At 42.6% G+C, this 15,689-nt stretch overlaps 2 protein-coding genes across 2 annotated transcripts; one reads left to right on the forward strand and one right to left on the reverse strand.

The window, feature by feature from the left end:
- The first annotated feature begins 669 nt into the window (after nt 1-669).
- Nucleotides 670-4,135, forward strand: LOC147426778 (uncharacterized). Its single transcript, XM_086498241.1, has 5 exons — nt 670-819; nt 883-1,770; nt 1,885-2,623; nt 2,771-3,267; nt 3,398-4,135. Exons 1-5 carry the CDS (start codon nt 670-672, stop codon nt 4,133-4,135), a joined length of 3,012 nt encoding a protein of 1,003 aa, XP_086354367.1.
- A 5,884-nt stretch (nt 4,136-10,019) lies between these two features.
- Nucleotides 10,020-14,608, reverse strand: LOC147426779 (sister chromatid cohesion 1 protein 3-like). Its single transcript, XM_086498123.1, has 12 exons — nt 14,027-14,608; nt 13,341-13,614; nt 13,169-13,263; nt 13,044-13,096; nt 12,886-12,965; nt 12,411-12,805; nt 12,202-12,325; nt 12,011-12,117; nt 11,497-11,735; nt 11,038-11,389; nt 10,724-10,959; nt 10,020-10,540 (listed from the first exon to the last, which is right to left on the reverse strand). Exons 1-12 carry the CDS (start codon nt 14,148-14,150, stop codon nt 10,442-10,444), a joined length of 2,178 nt encoding a protein of 725 aa, XP_086354249.1. The 5' UTR covers nt 14,151-14,608; the 3' UTR covers nt 10,020-10,441.
- Nucleotides 14,609-15,689: the final 1,081 nt, after the last annotated feature.

The following is a 15,689-nucleotide window of genomic DNA, read 5'->3' on the forward strand; positions in this document are numbered from 1 at the left end:
AGCACAATCCAGCACCAGGTACATGGTTGTTTCAAACGCTTGAACTGTTCATTGCTTAGACGTGACTAGTAAGTAAATATCACAAGGTTCTCATCACATTGAATCATTAAGATTAAGTCCGACTTAAGCCTTCAATGGACCATCACCGAAAGCGTAGGATACACCTCAACAGATCGAAAGCGAGACATCGGACTTCAATCAAGAAGAAGGCTAGATTTCTACCATGCTCACAATCATGGATTGATATCGTCAATTTAGTATACCGATGGAGTTCAGACGTTGCAGCGATATTCAGACCTTTAAGCATATGCTTTGTTTGTGGTGTAGTTTTCATCCAAAGAAGTGCCTCTTTTAATTGTACTCAAGCTCCAGACGAGACATCGATTGCAATGTTTGCTAGCAGTCTATTGGTATCCGGCTTAGAGGCTACACAAATAGAAATGCATTGGGTGCAGTGCTCCACTTGTGAGAACTCAAGTGCACGTCGCAGATATTGTGTGCCCTTACTTCCAGACTACACAAGAAGAATATTGAACGGAAATCAGCTTCACATACAGCAGTAAAGAGCATAGAACAACCTTCACAGAGTAAGATCTAGCTACATCATAAGTGGAAGACATACTTGCATTCAATCTTGAGAACAACTTCGTACTACAGAAGTACATGTTGATGGTTGAACGATCGAATAAGAAGCTTGGCCTCTACATACTAAGTCAAGATAGTGTGAGCAAGATCATTCACCAACAGCAAGATAAGGCACCGTTTGCACTGATGGCGCAGCTTGACACAAGTTTGATGTTTGGTATCATCGAAAACATCGTTGAATCAGCCAGGAGAAGAGCATTCACCGCTAGCGATACTTACGAATTTGCTTCTCTGTAGTTCCGTGACCGTCAACAATTGCTTGAGAAAAAGTTACTTTCAAGCCCAACGGCATGCCTGCCGCATCAAGCTTCTCTGCAGCTCCGTGACCGTCAAAAATTGCTTGAGAGAAAAGTTACTTTCAAGCCCAACGGCATGCCTGCCGCATCAAGCTCTGTGAACAACATCACAATAGAGACAGCAGCGTTTCCATTCCTGTTTCCTTTTGGGAAAGGCCAGTATGATGGTAAAATCAACTTCAGTATATATATAAAGATACGTGCATCGACTCTGTTCTCTGTTTACACCCTGTACAAGCCATACCTGCTCATAATGTACCAACTAAAGCAGACACTTATGTTGGCTAACAATACACACACGAGCTTGTTGCAAAAGGACATTGACAACTACAAGAGGGCCAATCGTACAGCAACTGATGAAGATACTGTGAGACATGTGGTTCGATACAGCACCCCTTCCAGCATGCCAGGTTCCTGCTCGTGGCACCGCAAGAACCTAAAGGACTTGATAACAATGGTGGACGAATGGGGAATGCCTGATTTCTTCTTGACTTTCACTGCTGATGAGGTCAAAGACACAAGATGGCCTGAGATTGACACGGTCGAGCTAATTGCCCGTCAGTTAAATGCCTCCTTCACTTGGACAGACTACCCAGTAGAATGCGCCCTCACCTTCCACTCTAAGTTCCAAATGCTTATGTCGAAATATATACTTACGAAAGGTGTGTTGGGCCGTGTGCAACATCACTTGGTTAGATATGAGGTCCAAAATAGAGGATCATTGCATGCTCATGTCATGCTGTGGATGCATGAAGAAGACAAAGAGCAACTATCTGCTGAAATAGCTGCATACATCCCGACAAAAACTGGCTCTGTGGTTTTGCCAGAAGTAAGCCGGCTCCGAGAACTCGTACTCAAGAAACAACTTCACAAGTGTCGTGCAAGTTGTTACCACGGTCAAAGAGATGGAGTATGTAAACACGGGTTTCCATTTTATGTGCAGCCAAATCCAAACCCAATCTTCAACGAACAAAATCACAGATGGCGATACTTTAGGCCCCGACATGAAGACAGAAATGTCGTACCATACCACCCTACACTGCTTTTGCTATGGGGTGCACATATGAATATACAGTGGGTCACCAATTCATCGTTGTCCTACTACCTCTTGAAGTATGCACTCAAAACTAAACCAATGGGCCATCTCAACATCCGCTCAGAAGATGCACAGTGCTTAGGCCTAGGTGGCCTTGACACTGTAAAATTGAAGCTGATCTCAGCCTCTTTAATGTCGAAACCTATCTCAGCAACAGAAGTGGCATTAAATTTTTTACAAATCCCAATCATTTCAAAGAGTGATAGCGTCCAATATGTCGGCTCATCACCCCCGGTACTACGACAACGAATCATTTCTCACAACAATGATATCGTGTTACACCCTGTTGATCTGTATTGTGCACGACCACAAACTCTTGAGAAGCTTACATTCTACGACTTCCACAAGAACTACATAGTGACGAAGGGAAAAGAAAGGAAAAAAAGTATTTTAGAGGAGAATACCTACAGCCAATCGCTGCAGCGGCAACACCGACTGGTCCGTTTCACAGAATTTCACCCAGGGCATCATCCAGAGGCTTTCTTTTATAACATGTTGCTAAAGAGCATCACCTTCAGAAACAAATCCCGTCTACTCTCACCGGAGAACACGTCTAGGTCATACTATCTTGAGTGCAAACTTAGAAGTTTGATACTGACAGATGAGGACCTTGAGATGTACATCACAGAGTACACACAACGAAATATGCTCACGACAGATCAAACACACCAATTTCACAACATGATACTACAAAAGACATCCTCAACAAAGGCTGCCTCATTTCAATCTCCAGATGTGCAAACAGACTACGAGCAACAGGACACGTCATCTCGTATCTCTGCCCTTCTGAACGAGCTTCAAAACGTCCAAAAGGCGTCACTGACATCTGAACAAGCAGAGATCTACAAGAAGCTCACATCAGCAAAGGGTGGACTGCATGTGATCAAAGGCACTCCTGGGAGTGGCAAAAGATTTCTCATAAGATACATCACAAGCCAACTCATAATGCAAGGGAAAACTGTCACACTCGCTGCTTCGACTGGTGCAGCAGCCACGAGGTTAAGTAGCATCGCAACAACTGACCATTACCAATTCAAGATACCAGTGCGCACACAACAGTATCCCCTGTCAATCTCCAAAACTGATGACAGATACGTGAGTATTAAAGAAGCAGACACGATTATCATAGACGAGATTTCTATGTTAACAAAGCAAACTTTTGATCTCATAGTACAACAAATTGTGAATGTCACCAACGGCACACTGCTAGACTCATTCAAAGATAAAAAGGTCTTCTTGTTCAGTGATTTAGCACAGTTGCCGCCAATATGCAGGCATCAAAGTGATCAGTGCTACTCATGCCACATCACAAGCTCCACTTATTGGTCCACTGCTACTACGTACATTATGTCTTGCTCAGTGCGCCATGCAAAAGATATCTCTTTCATGGAGTTCCGATAATACAATAAGAGTCAGACTCCCCACAAAGAAAGAGATCCACGATGCGCTCGGTGATTGCATCATGAAGCAGGATCAAATAGAGCAACACATGGATAGGAACATGACAATCATTTTCACACACAAGAGTGACGTTCGATATTATAATAACCTTCTCTTGGAACGCTTCCATCAGCATAGTCACATCATCCAAATCGGCCTCAAGACGAATGCACGCAATGTCCCTGAGCTCCAAGCATGGCGTGAAGATCACGACTTCCACGCAATTGACAGAATAGAAGAAGGAGCAAAGGTGCTGATAACAGAGAACATAGACTTAACAATTGAAGAAGCCAATGGATCAATATGTCGTGTAGACGAAATCCTCCAAGATGAAGAAGGAGGCGTCAAAGCAATCAAAGTCACACTGGACACATCCAAACAGGAACTTACACTTCGACGGTCAAAGCATAGTAGGCGGACATTCAATGGCCAGTGGTACCATAAATCCACATTCCCAATAGTTCTCGCCTATGCTATGACTGGACACAAGTCCCAAGGCGCAACAATCAACACCAACGTCTCGCTCATTGTAAAAGAAGTTTTCACCCCTGGCCTTCTATACGTGATGCTATCATGCGTCACTGAGCAAACCCGGCTACATTTACTACAGCTCCCTACGCCAGAGATGTTCACACCATCTAGATTTTTGACCATCTAAACGTGAAAGTTTCCTTTCCCCTCTCCAGTATCAATTCCTCTTTCTATTAAACTGATTGAATCGGCTTGCAATTGCCTTGTATATAAAGGAGAAATTTTTGTTCAACTGTTTATCTTCTCTTCTGTCGACTTGTCATGTTCAATATGTTGCATTGCTGAGACATCTTCCCTATCACCCCTACTCACTCTGATCCACCTTTTGTAAATTTACTGCTCTTCCCTTTTTCACTTCATTCATTTGTGTTTAAACGTTTGACAGATCTTATGCTTCAGAAATACTGTAAGAGACCATCAAAATAATTATTTTTACGTGCAGGAAACTGAATCAAACAATGGATCACAACACGGTACGTTTTGCACGCTTGTCTGATCTTGCTTCTGCCTATATATACACATGCGAATCAATGACTCCTCTTACTGTGCAGCTCTTCAAGCAATACACGAATAATGCAAAGGAAACGCAACCAATGATAAAACCTAAGAGATTTTACCTCACAACTAAGAAGATGAGATTGGCTAACTCTGCAGGTCTCATGAAGTAAATACTTGAAGAGCTTGATATCCAGTACAAGGATGATGAGGGTATGTTGCATAATGTCGAAGCACAACAACTCCTCAACACAAAACCTGAAGGAATTACATTGTACACGATGGAGCAGCTGCGGTTTGGTTACAACATTGATTTGGTTGAACTTTCAAAAGCTACTCAAGAAAATTGTGCCGCTATCTTGACAAATTTCATGACTTCGGAAAACCACACGCACGACGCAACTAATCCACCTATCACAATCCAGAAGATAGCATGGCACTACAACGAACACAAGGTAGTAAATTACAGCCAACCAGCCTCCCTATACGAGCCAGTTGCAATAGACCAAGGCAAGTATGGATAACAAGTATCACTAGCTTCCATTCATTTCTCCGTAGCACCGTCATTTTTTTATTGACCTAACCAAACTGCATGGACTGCAGATTTAGACACTCATCAACAACCAGAGACAAGCATCGGCCTTCCACCCCAAAAAAAGCAACGTCGCGGGAAGAATACATAGTCTACAATATACGATCCACGAAAAATGATAGGAGATATATCGGAGTTATGAATAACATCCATAAATGCATTGGCCAGCACAAGCGCAATCCTTCGAAGAGAATGCGAGCGGACATGCAGGCACATAGTCCTTTTGAGGACAATTTTGAAATTACCACTTTAGCACTAGTACCAATATACATAAAGCTAGAAACTTAGAACATTTCTATATTAAACAACACAAAACAACAACTGCATTAGGTTATAACGTTTGTTCTGGACATCCACCAAGGTTGATAAAATATTATTTTTTGAAAAAACACAAGAAAACATAGTTGCGAACTTCTGCCGTCTTTATTTCATTGTTTTGTTCACTGTCTTTGTCATATAACTTTGATCATTGGCTACAACAATGTCTTTTTGTTTCCATTCAAACTATGACAGACATGACAACTTATAAACTGCTTTGATTTAAATGCTTTTTCTTTTCAGTTTAGAATGGATAGGCCAATTCCAGCTAATCTGATTGAGCAGCAGCCGTAATTTGTTGCAATACTATCTTTACCCAAATTTGCAAGAGCGGGTGCTCGAACACTACATGCATAAATGGAGTGAGTTCATTCCATGGCCAGTTCAACCACCTACCCCATGGCATCCACATTACATCACTTGGAATACACTCGGTCGACAAATCACCATCGACATCGCCGTGCTGGCTAGTTGCTCCACAAAACACCATTGTATGTTGTTCGTGCAGATTGCGGACGTGCTCGGCCTACTCGAGACTATAGAATTAAATTACTCTAATGTGGTCCCCAACCACCTGTAGTCAACTAAACAATTCGTTTTGCGCTACTTTTCTGTCAGCCAGTTAGCCACACGCGCACCTTTGGAGAGCATCTTACTGATATAGGCCTTTCTTCCTACATCAAAAACTCCCACTGATATGTGTTGTTACCTAGTCCTCCTCCTCTTCTCCCCAGAAGTTTTGTCCATTTCATTGTAAATCAGTCACTGCATGCTACATTCAAAGTCTTTCCAACTCTTGTTTGCTTAGTTCCATTCTTAATTCATCAACTTTTTGGCATACTCTTCACAAGATTTGTGCAAAACAAATAATCTCTCTCTCTCTCTCTCTCTCTCTCTCTCTCTCCTTTCATTTCTACATTCTTCTTTACGGATGTAAATACATTCCTATATGTATAAGTGACTTCTACTCACTTAGGCTAACAAGATGTGTCGAAAGAAAAAAAATAAGCGCCACTCACTCTCTTCTTCAATGATTTGATGAGAACAAAATAGTAATTACATGCAGATACCACAGGGAAGCTCTCTCTAATTGCAATCGCCTTGAAGACTTGTACCGTTACACCAGTACAACATCGTTGTTTCCAGTTATGCAGGCTAACGAAGCACTCTAGTTTCTTTTCTCAATGCAATCATCCTTTTCTTTACTATCTGAACGCAGAAGCTACCACGTGGCAGTGGATTTAAAATTCAAAAAAAACATCGCTGCAATGAAAAGCTCTAAATAAAAAAAATATGCGCGTAAAAAGCTACCAAGTGAATAAAATAAAAAAAAGCAGTCTACGTTGCTCGATTGCTCTCAGAGGCACTTCCACAAGCAGTTCGCAGAAGCAGCTCGTAGCTTTGTCTACAGGTTTGTCTTTTGTGTGTGTGTGTGTGTGTGTGTGTGTGTGTGTGAGAGAGAGAGAGAGAGAGAGAGAGAGAGAGAGAGAGAGAGAGAGTAGGCTATGAAGGTGATGATGGCTTTGCTCGCGCATGAGCTTTAATGGAACCATCAAACGCAGACCCTATTGCCTTCTCATCCTCTGATCTATGGTGCTGAAAGTGGCAACGCCCATCTATGGTGTTGGAGCAACTCCCATCTTTGGTGTTGGAAGTGGCATCTATGATAGTGGCACCTTATACCTATTCACATGAAAGCGAAGAGCCATGAAGAAAAGCCTACCTCGTCGACATGACGAGAGCATTCTTCAGTAACATAGAGTCTATAGGCCAAGCTCCTCCCTATTCATTCCAACAATACAAGGTCGACAATTTCACTGTTTGCCCCATCGGCATATTGGAATTGGCCTTCTTTTGTAGTGAAGCATCAATACCTAATTATAAGCCTACCTGCGCCTTCTCCGCGTAGCGATCATAGCAGCTTTATGTGCAACAAGACCCAATGGCCAGCTGAACAATATGTCCAGCTTCAACTACCTTACTCAACTCGTTTCTGCAGGCGCAACTAGTCCGCCACTCCAAGTATAGCTCATGCAGATTCAACAATCCTGTGCCCTCAGCCATCCTTCAATGTTCATGCAAATGATATGTATCAGGTCCCCATGCCTAATTCTGATCAAGATTCACACCAGTTCTTTTCCACGCAGTTTGCCCGTGCAGCAGCAAGATGGGTAGAACCGGAAAAGAGTATCGGAGACCTTTCGAACCCTGCTTATATTTCACAAATCATCAAGCTGGAAGGTACTTCGGATGCTTGCCGACATGATGAGCTCTCTCAAAGATCAGATATTTTGTGCGGTCAACCCATGGCAGAGATCTGTTCTAGTGCTACTGAAACAGAAGAATCAGATTTCAATCGGTGATCAATTGGCCTAATCTGGGTCGAATCACCAAAACTCATTGCCTTCGCAGGCCTATTCAACACATTTTTCTAATGATGCTATGAGACTGTTGGCAATGCAATCGAGCCTGAAGAAAATGTCAATGTTGTTGTCATTGGATCCTACAGAAATATTGAAGGAGTTGTAGCATTTAGACGTTCTGCTGCTGCGCTTCTATTGAAAGATCACAACTCCCCCTTCACTGTTGTATGTCAAGGTGATGCCCGTGCAGCGAGAAGGGTAGTGGATAGAGGCGACTGTCATGTTGTTCTCGTCTATGGATGAGAAGACCACCACCTTGTAAGACAAGGGACCGCCCTTGCTCCATCACCACTGCGAATTTGCCATAGGAGACCTTGCTGAAGGAAACGCTGCCGTTCTCTTGAAGGATGTATTTGTTCTCCAGCCAAAAGCCGACCAAGCACATTGATGGTCCCACAGTACGAGAAGGTCACCTTCTACCACCCTAACACACATACATGGAAAAATTAAACACAAGGAGATTTCTAGTCAAGGGACTCGAGGGAAAGGTCTCGTTAATCTTCGCAATGCTTTGGCCATATGTCAAATCCCCTTGAAGGCATATGGCATTGCCTTCTGAAATGTCGTCTCTTGAAATGCATTGAGTGCGGGATATGCCTAACAAGGACTGTGGGCCACGAATCTCTGGCTCATTGGTTTTAAGATGCAAAGCGAGGACACTTCTCGCACTATGTAGGAGTCCAATACGTCTATAGCTCTACTTCTCTTTAAGTTTAATCTATATCCTGCATCTTTTCTATTTGTCTTAACGTGTGTTTTGTGTCTGACAAGGAGGACATATATTCACAACAGTGGACGTTTCAATTGCACAAGCGCGACTTCAACTCAACAACACTACAAGGTTCGTGATCTGTATCCAACACCCCATGACTACGTGTTTGCTTGGCGCAACACATAAATGCTACGGGACAAGACACGTCTTCCGTTTCTTATAATTTTTGGAGAGACCACAATGCCAGCTCTCCACCATACTTTTGTATGACACCTCTACATGACGTGCACAACATACTTTGCAGTTTCCGTCTGTGACGTTTCATTGCAAGTCGATATGTTTAACTATTCACATTGCTTTTTTGTAGCTTGACTCAAACATTGTCCGTCGGCTTGCACAATTGGATGACATTCGTATACAATTATCAAGTTGGTAGTGTAGTTCATTTCTTATACTCTATTAATTGACTTTGAGTATAAGATGTGTGTCTGAAAGATGGTTCCACGATTTAAAGACTAAATGGTCGATATTACTAGGTTGAATGGTGCAATCTGTAAATAATTACCAAAGTAAGTTAAGTTGCAATCCATTTGCTCAATTCAATTACTCTCTTTAGTAGCTCTTTGTCGTATATGGAGCACTTCGAGACACAACTTCTTCTTCCCAATACTCATCAAGTCCCAAGTTGAGCTATTATTGGTGCCTATCAATAAGTTCTACTCATTTTCTTGTGTCACCATAACAAAACCCAAGGCAACAACAATCACTCCCGACTAACCAAGTAACCAGTTGCGCTCCAAAAAATCTGTCAGATTATGTACGGCAAAGGCCCACCAAGCAAGGCTAGTTGATGAATTGCGATACTCATGTGAACTTGTAATTACTCACTTTGGTCTCTAAATTCGCTTTATAAGTCCATGCTGTCCATCTTGGAACCTAATTGATTAGAGTGCACTCATGGATGCTGCTCTTTTCCTCCTCAGCCCGATGTGCTAACAAAAGGTGTGTAACCTTTCCTACTATTAGCCATAAGCAAGCAATCATTTATTGGTGAAATTGATCCCTTGTGGACCTTTGCTTGCCAATTAGGCAGATGTGACAGAACTTCAGCCCATTTAACTTTGAATAGACATTTATATGTTACCTAAAGTAGAAAAGTTTAAATGTACATCTTCCAAACATTTTCTATAAGTGTTCTTTAATTATGAGCCTACCCTTGACATTTCCTTGCATTCCTATCAAATACAACGTTTAATAGAATGGGGATGTAGAGTTCTTTGATAATGAAGATGAGGTGATACAAAGGACTCTGAAAGGAATTTGCCCATTTGACGTTCTAAGTGGGTCCATGACACAGACAAATTCGATTATAATTAGAAAGCTAAAGAAGATTAGTGACTTAATACTTACATACATGGTGCAAAAGAAAGTGTGGAATCAAAGCAAAGAGTCCTTATAACAAGGATTAGATGTCAACAACAAAATCAAGATGGTTGCATTTCAATTGTTTGCATATAAATATATATCCATCAGAATCCTTGCCCCACCATTATACAATGCGGATTTCTGACCCATCTCTGTGCTTTGCGTAGAAAATATACTCATTTAATAACTATTATGGCATTGTGATTATACAGATGTAATTACTTTTATGACATTGATTATACAAATATAATAACTACTATGGATGGAAGAGATGGAAAGGGAAGGCCATAAGAATGCTAGATAATCCAAGGTTTCCATACGTAGCTCCCTCTCCATATTCTCAATGGCGGAATCGCTGTATGACTCCGCCTTCTTGCGACCATGCCTAATGCAATGGTCTTCCAATCTTGCACTTAATATCCACAGTGCTATAACGAATGATGCAAAATGGCAATACAAAAACCCTCTTCAAAGGATGTCTTTTCTTAGGAGGGGAGTAGAAGAGAGCATAATCTCTGCAAACCCAGCTTTTTGCTCCACATCTATGTAGTCTCGAGATTTCAACACCTGCAACCAATCATGCAGATATGGAAAGCAAGTTAAAGGATAAATGTTAGATAGCCAAGTGCACACAAGGAGAGAAAACTACACATCAAGCATAGATTTTGGTGACAAGCACTTGAAACAAGAGCCAACCTTCAGCACTATTAACACCCAGGATTCATGAGAAATAAACGATATGATACTTGCCAGTGTCTCAAAGTAGAGGCGGGCAGCTTCTTTTCGCGGTCGGCCATTCAGAAGAGAATCCAAGCTCACTTGAACAGGCTGAGAGCCACCAGATGTTGCTTCCATCTTCTCAAAGATTGACTTCAGGTACTTGGCCACAGACTTGGTTCTCACTGACCACCCATAGCTATTGTGTGAAAGCTTCTCTTTCTTATGTGAGTTAGTCTCTGTCTCATTGATGAAAGGATCCTCAGCTCCTGAATGAGCAGGGAACAAAGCTGTGAAAACTTTGTACTATATTCGACTGAAAGCTAATCTACTCGAAAAGCACATACCGTTGTCTCTGGTTGCCTCAAGAAAATCCAGCTTCGGTACACCATCATTACCATGTGCACTCACATTCAATGTTCGAGCAGGAGTATGTGTCAATTCTGGAGAAGATACTGGTGTAGTATGCTTAGCTCCTTTACTTGAGGCTTGTGTTGCAAATGCTTCAGAATGGACAATCATATCGTCAGCCTGCCCAGATGCTTCTGGAGGACAACATACACTAGTAAGGGTGTCTCCTGCATCTACCATGTGCTGTCCAATCTCAACTTCTGCTATGAACTCATCTTGTTGCCCAGCAGCAGCTCCACTAACACATGGAATTTGTGACTCTTGAGTGTCCATGCCATTTTCCTCTGCCTGATTACACCAACAATCCGATAAGCCTTGATGACATGAGATTTAAATAACAGGAAAGAGCATCGAAACCAAATGATCAACTGGAAAATCTTATCTCCAATTCATACATTATTGGCAGAAATTTGTTGTGTTATATATTGAGGAGAGCTATGATGAGAATACACAGGGGCCTCTGAATTATGTAGAGGATCTTTATCACCAACTGGAAACTCAGCTTCAGGGTCCCTGACCCTATCCTCATAAAATTGAGTATAGGTCTCCTCATTTATCCGTGAAGTGCATCTCTGTGCTTCAGAAGGAAGGCCTGTGAAACAGCTATAGAGGTCCCTGAGAGGACCACTCATACCTGCAGAAAAGAGCAAAGCAAAATCCACACCATTCAACTCGTATCTCACCGCTTCAAGAGGCGAGTGATAGAAGACGGATGTTAATACTATGATCAACATGCAATCATACCTGTAGCAGCTTTGTGTGTGTGTGTGTGTGTGTGTGTGTGTGTGTGTGTGTGTGTGTAGATGTCTGTATGTGTGTATATATACATATATATGTATATGTATATATATGACTCTTTATTAAGCTAAAATTAATCTTTTCTAAGGATGCATGCAAAAAAAAACTCGCCTGGAAGGCTTGGCATGCCAAAGCCTCGTACTTCGCAGTCCATTCGTAGTATTTTACTGCGTTGTCTAAGTAGGTCACTAGCTCCAGCAAGTTGCTTTTTCATTGACCTATCAAAAGAAGAAAATTTCATGAACACCAGACTGACCAGTTCATTGCTCTCCATGTAAAAACATGCTGGCATATCAACACACATGCTTGATAAGCTAGGGTTGTCATCAAAGAATGGTTTCCTTTTTCTGCGTTTTCGTTTCTGTTGGGCGGACTCTTGGACAACTCCAGAAGGGCTGGCAACTTTGAATGCAGGTGTCCTCCCTCCTAAAGAGAAATGGTCAAGTCTTTAATTGAGAAAGAGAGACAAAAGGGTGAACAATGTACAGGAGACTATCACACAAAACTTTACCCAAGATTTCACCCAGTACATCTTCATTTCCAGAGTATTTATCATACTCGCCACCAATGATTGGTGAGGGTCCACTTGATAGAGAAGTCTCATGAAGACCAGGTGTCACCTCAACATCACGGAAACCCAATTCGTCCAAATTCCCATTATCTTGTGAAGGTTTCAGTGGTGTGTTGCTACTTGGGAGCTGCTCCTCCAGTAGTTCCATAAAGAAAGGTTCTGGCCCCTTTCGCTCTGGTGCAGCACGCAATTTTTCAATGTCAGGAATGCTTTGGGGATGAAAAACAGAGCTCTTCCCTTTCTCCCCTACAGACAAAGGCACACCCTGATCTGTGTGCATTACTTCCTCCCTATCCAATTCCATCTCCTCATCCACTGGGAAAGGAGGAAGAACCCTGAAAAAACACTTGATGGCTTACATTAACCTGTATTAGATCCAACTCGAAAAAGAAACATCAGCCTAAAGCATCCATACTCCTCTTCCAGAACTAAGACTCCAATTTCCTGGTGGAGTAGCACCTGGCTGGATGCATGCAATGGCTCCTCAGCATGTTCCTGAGAATTCCATTAACTTCAATTAGATGAGGAGGATCATCTTTGAACAAGTTCGTAGTCCCAGATTAGAAGCAAAACCTTGTTACTTTCGAACAGAATAGAATAAGGATCCGAACTGCCTGGGAATCTCTCTGTGACATCACCCAAATGATAAGGCCCTAAAAGGATCACATCAAAAAATTAGTTGTGGCCGCAGAGAGTACCATCCAGATCAAAAAGAGATCCGCGGAAATGCTCTTGCTTTTCGTCCTGTAGTGTTATCAAGTCACGTGCAGAAACATGATCGTCCATAGATTCCCTTCATAAACATACTTCCCAGGTCACTTTCTGACATTTGCATGTGCAACTTGCAATGTGAGAAAAATAGCCACATACCCTGATAATGTGTGAATCTTATCCCACTTGAAAGAGGCCTCCAGTTCATCCAAATCGAAGTTTTCTCGGAGAGTGATGGAGTGAAAGGCTACCTTTGATGCTTCTGGGGGAAGATCAACGCTGCTGCAGTGAAAGGCCTGCTTGATCTTAACCAACGCCTCACTGCAATCATGGTAGAGGTAATTCACCTTGCGTGAATATATGCGAACAACCCCTAGAAGCAGATGCCCAGAGAGACGAAGTGCTATAGGAACATCGGGAAACAAAATGGAATCTGACAAAGGACGCATCAGGTCAGATACTTTGATATGAGCCAAGTTTACTAACTGAGTAAAATGCAAAGCAGCTCAATGAAGGCCTCAGTACAAAGATAAGAAGAAATTAATGGCACTAAGAGTGATCTATGATGCTTAGAAGTGTATGACAATGCTATGATTGTGAAAAGCTACAGTTTTCTCTCCAATTTGAAGGAATGAAGAGCAACAACTTAATTTTGAACTTGATGGCATCCAAATAAAGTAGCGCAGACTTGGGCAAGATACATGCAGAGATTTTTCTGCCCAAACCTCTTCTCTCGTTGCTTTCATTACAAAAAATAGCCCATTATTGAGTCTGCTACAGAAAACCAGGCACGCGCAGAAGTATTGAATTGGGACAGAACAGAGGTAAGAGAAAAGAAATCGTACCAACGGAGGCGGAGATGTTCGTTTCCGTGACTTGATTCTTACGTAGCTTGCCTTGAAGATGAGCAGCAATCCAAATGATTCCGAGGGGGCCCTTTCTGGCCAAGATGAAATGGGAATAGAACATGCTGGCGAAACCCTGTTTTGCGCTCTGTTCTCCCCTGCTCTGCTCTCTTTTCCTTTTGCTCTGCGAGCTGGTCTCTGTTGCTGCAACTTTCCCGCGAAAACACTTCGAATTGAAGTGTCCCGCTCTTTCAAACCGGCCGTTTCCCGTTGCCTGCCGGACCAGACTACAATCCACGGTGCGGCGAGGTTAAAGTCTCTCTTCTTAGGTCGGGTTCATACGAGCCGGGCTGCAAAGAACGCACTTTTCATGAGCCTCCTTCCTCCCCGTTCAGCACCTTTACCTCCATTCTTGACAAGCCCCGCACAGGCTCCAGTGCTAGCCGAGTAGTAACGTGCCAGGCTGAGGAGCAAATCGCCGAGTTCAAGCCTCCACCTTCCATGTTTCACTTTGAAAGTGAGCGGCAGCTGTAGAAAATGGAGCTTCATCTTGGCCCAACTGGAGATTGCCACAATGGACATATGCACCTTTGGAATTCCCTATCGCCGCCCCATTTAAACCTAGCCTTAGTTGAGTTCAATCCCCGTTGGAAAGATCTTATAGGTCTCTTGGGATTGTTCCTGCGACGTTAAAAATTTATCTTCTCTTCTTGTTCTGTTTGACAAGGGCATGACTATTCTGGGCGAGCTTACAAATTCTTTTAGAATTTACAATAGTGTATCAAATGGCCCTCATGCTCCCAACCATTGATCACGTCCCGATTCGCCCGTGTCAAATATAGGGGCATGACTACTCTAGCAAAGCTTACAAATTCTTTTAAAATTCACAATATTGTATCGGGTGGCTCTTATCCATTGATCCCATCTCAATTCTTTCATGTCAAATAAGGAGGTGGATAGATGAAACTGTTAAGTATGGAGCTTGATTTACCCTTTGTAATTTTATGTGGTCAAAACGCACATTTGTAAGGTCCCCATTATGAGGAGAAGCCATCGTGCGTGAAGGAAAATCACTCGCCAGAAACCAAAATTTTCACGCGGCCAAAATTCAGGAACAACTTTGGCGGATGCCCCCGATACTTTTTTTTCCTTCGCCAGAATATTATGACCGGATGACGATCGGAAAGTGGTCGAAAAATGATCAATCGGTTGGCTGGTTGGCCGGTGGTCGGACGTCAATGGCCGGTGGCTGGTGGTCAAATTCAATGGCCGGTGACCAAATTCAAAAGCGGACTTGTCTTCTCAAGGGCGGCCACACATGGGCAGATTGGAGGGTCCGATTTGGACTTATCTACACAAGGGCGGCTACACATGGCTGCCTCTCATGAGAGAGGGCAGTCCTTTTGGCCTATAAAAGGAGGCCATTTCTACACACATTTCAAAGTGTGAAGTTGATGCAACAAGGTGGGTGTGAGGTGGTGAGAGTGAAGCAGGGTGGGAGCTCTATTAAGGGTATAATCCCTTTGTAAACTACTTCTTGTTACTTCATTAGCATAGGAGCCTATTTCCAATCCGTGGCCTCTGGTTAAACCACGTGGAAGAGTTTTTCTAACGGCTCATGCTGGCTTTATAATCGCAGACAGATCAAACCAGCGCATGCTTT

Source organism: Adiantum capillus-veneris, chromosome 24, assembly GCF_014529385.1.
Source record: "Adiantum capillus-veneris isolate H3 chromosome 24, ASM1452938v2, whole genome shotgun sequence".
Taxonomy (NCBI): domain Eukaryota; kingdom Viridiplantae; phylum Streptophyta; class Polypodiopsida; order Polypodiales; family Pteridaceae; genus Adiantum; species Adiantum capillus-veneris.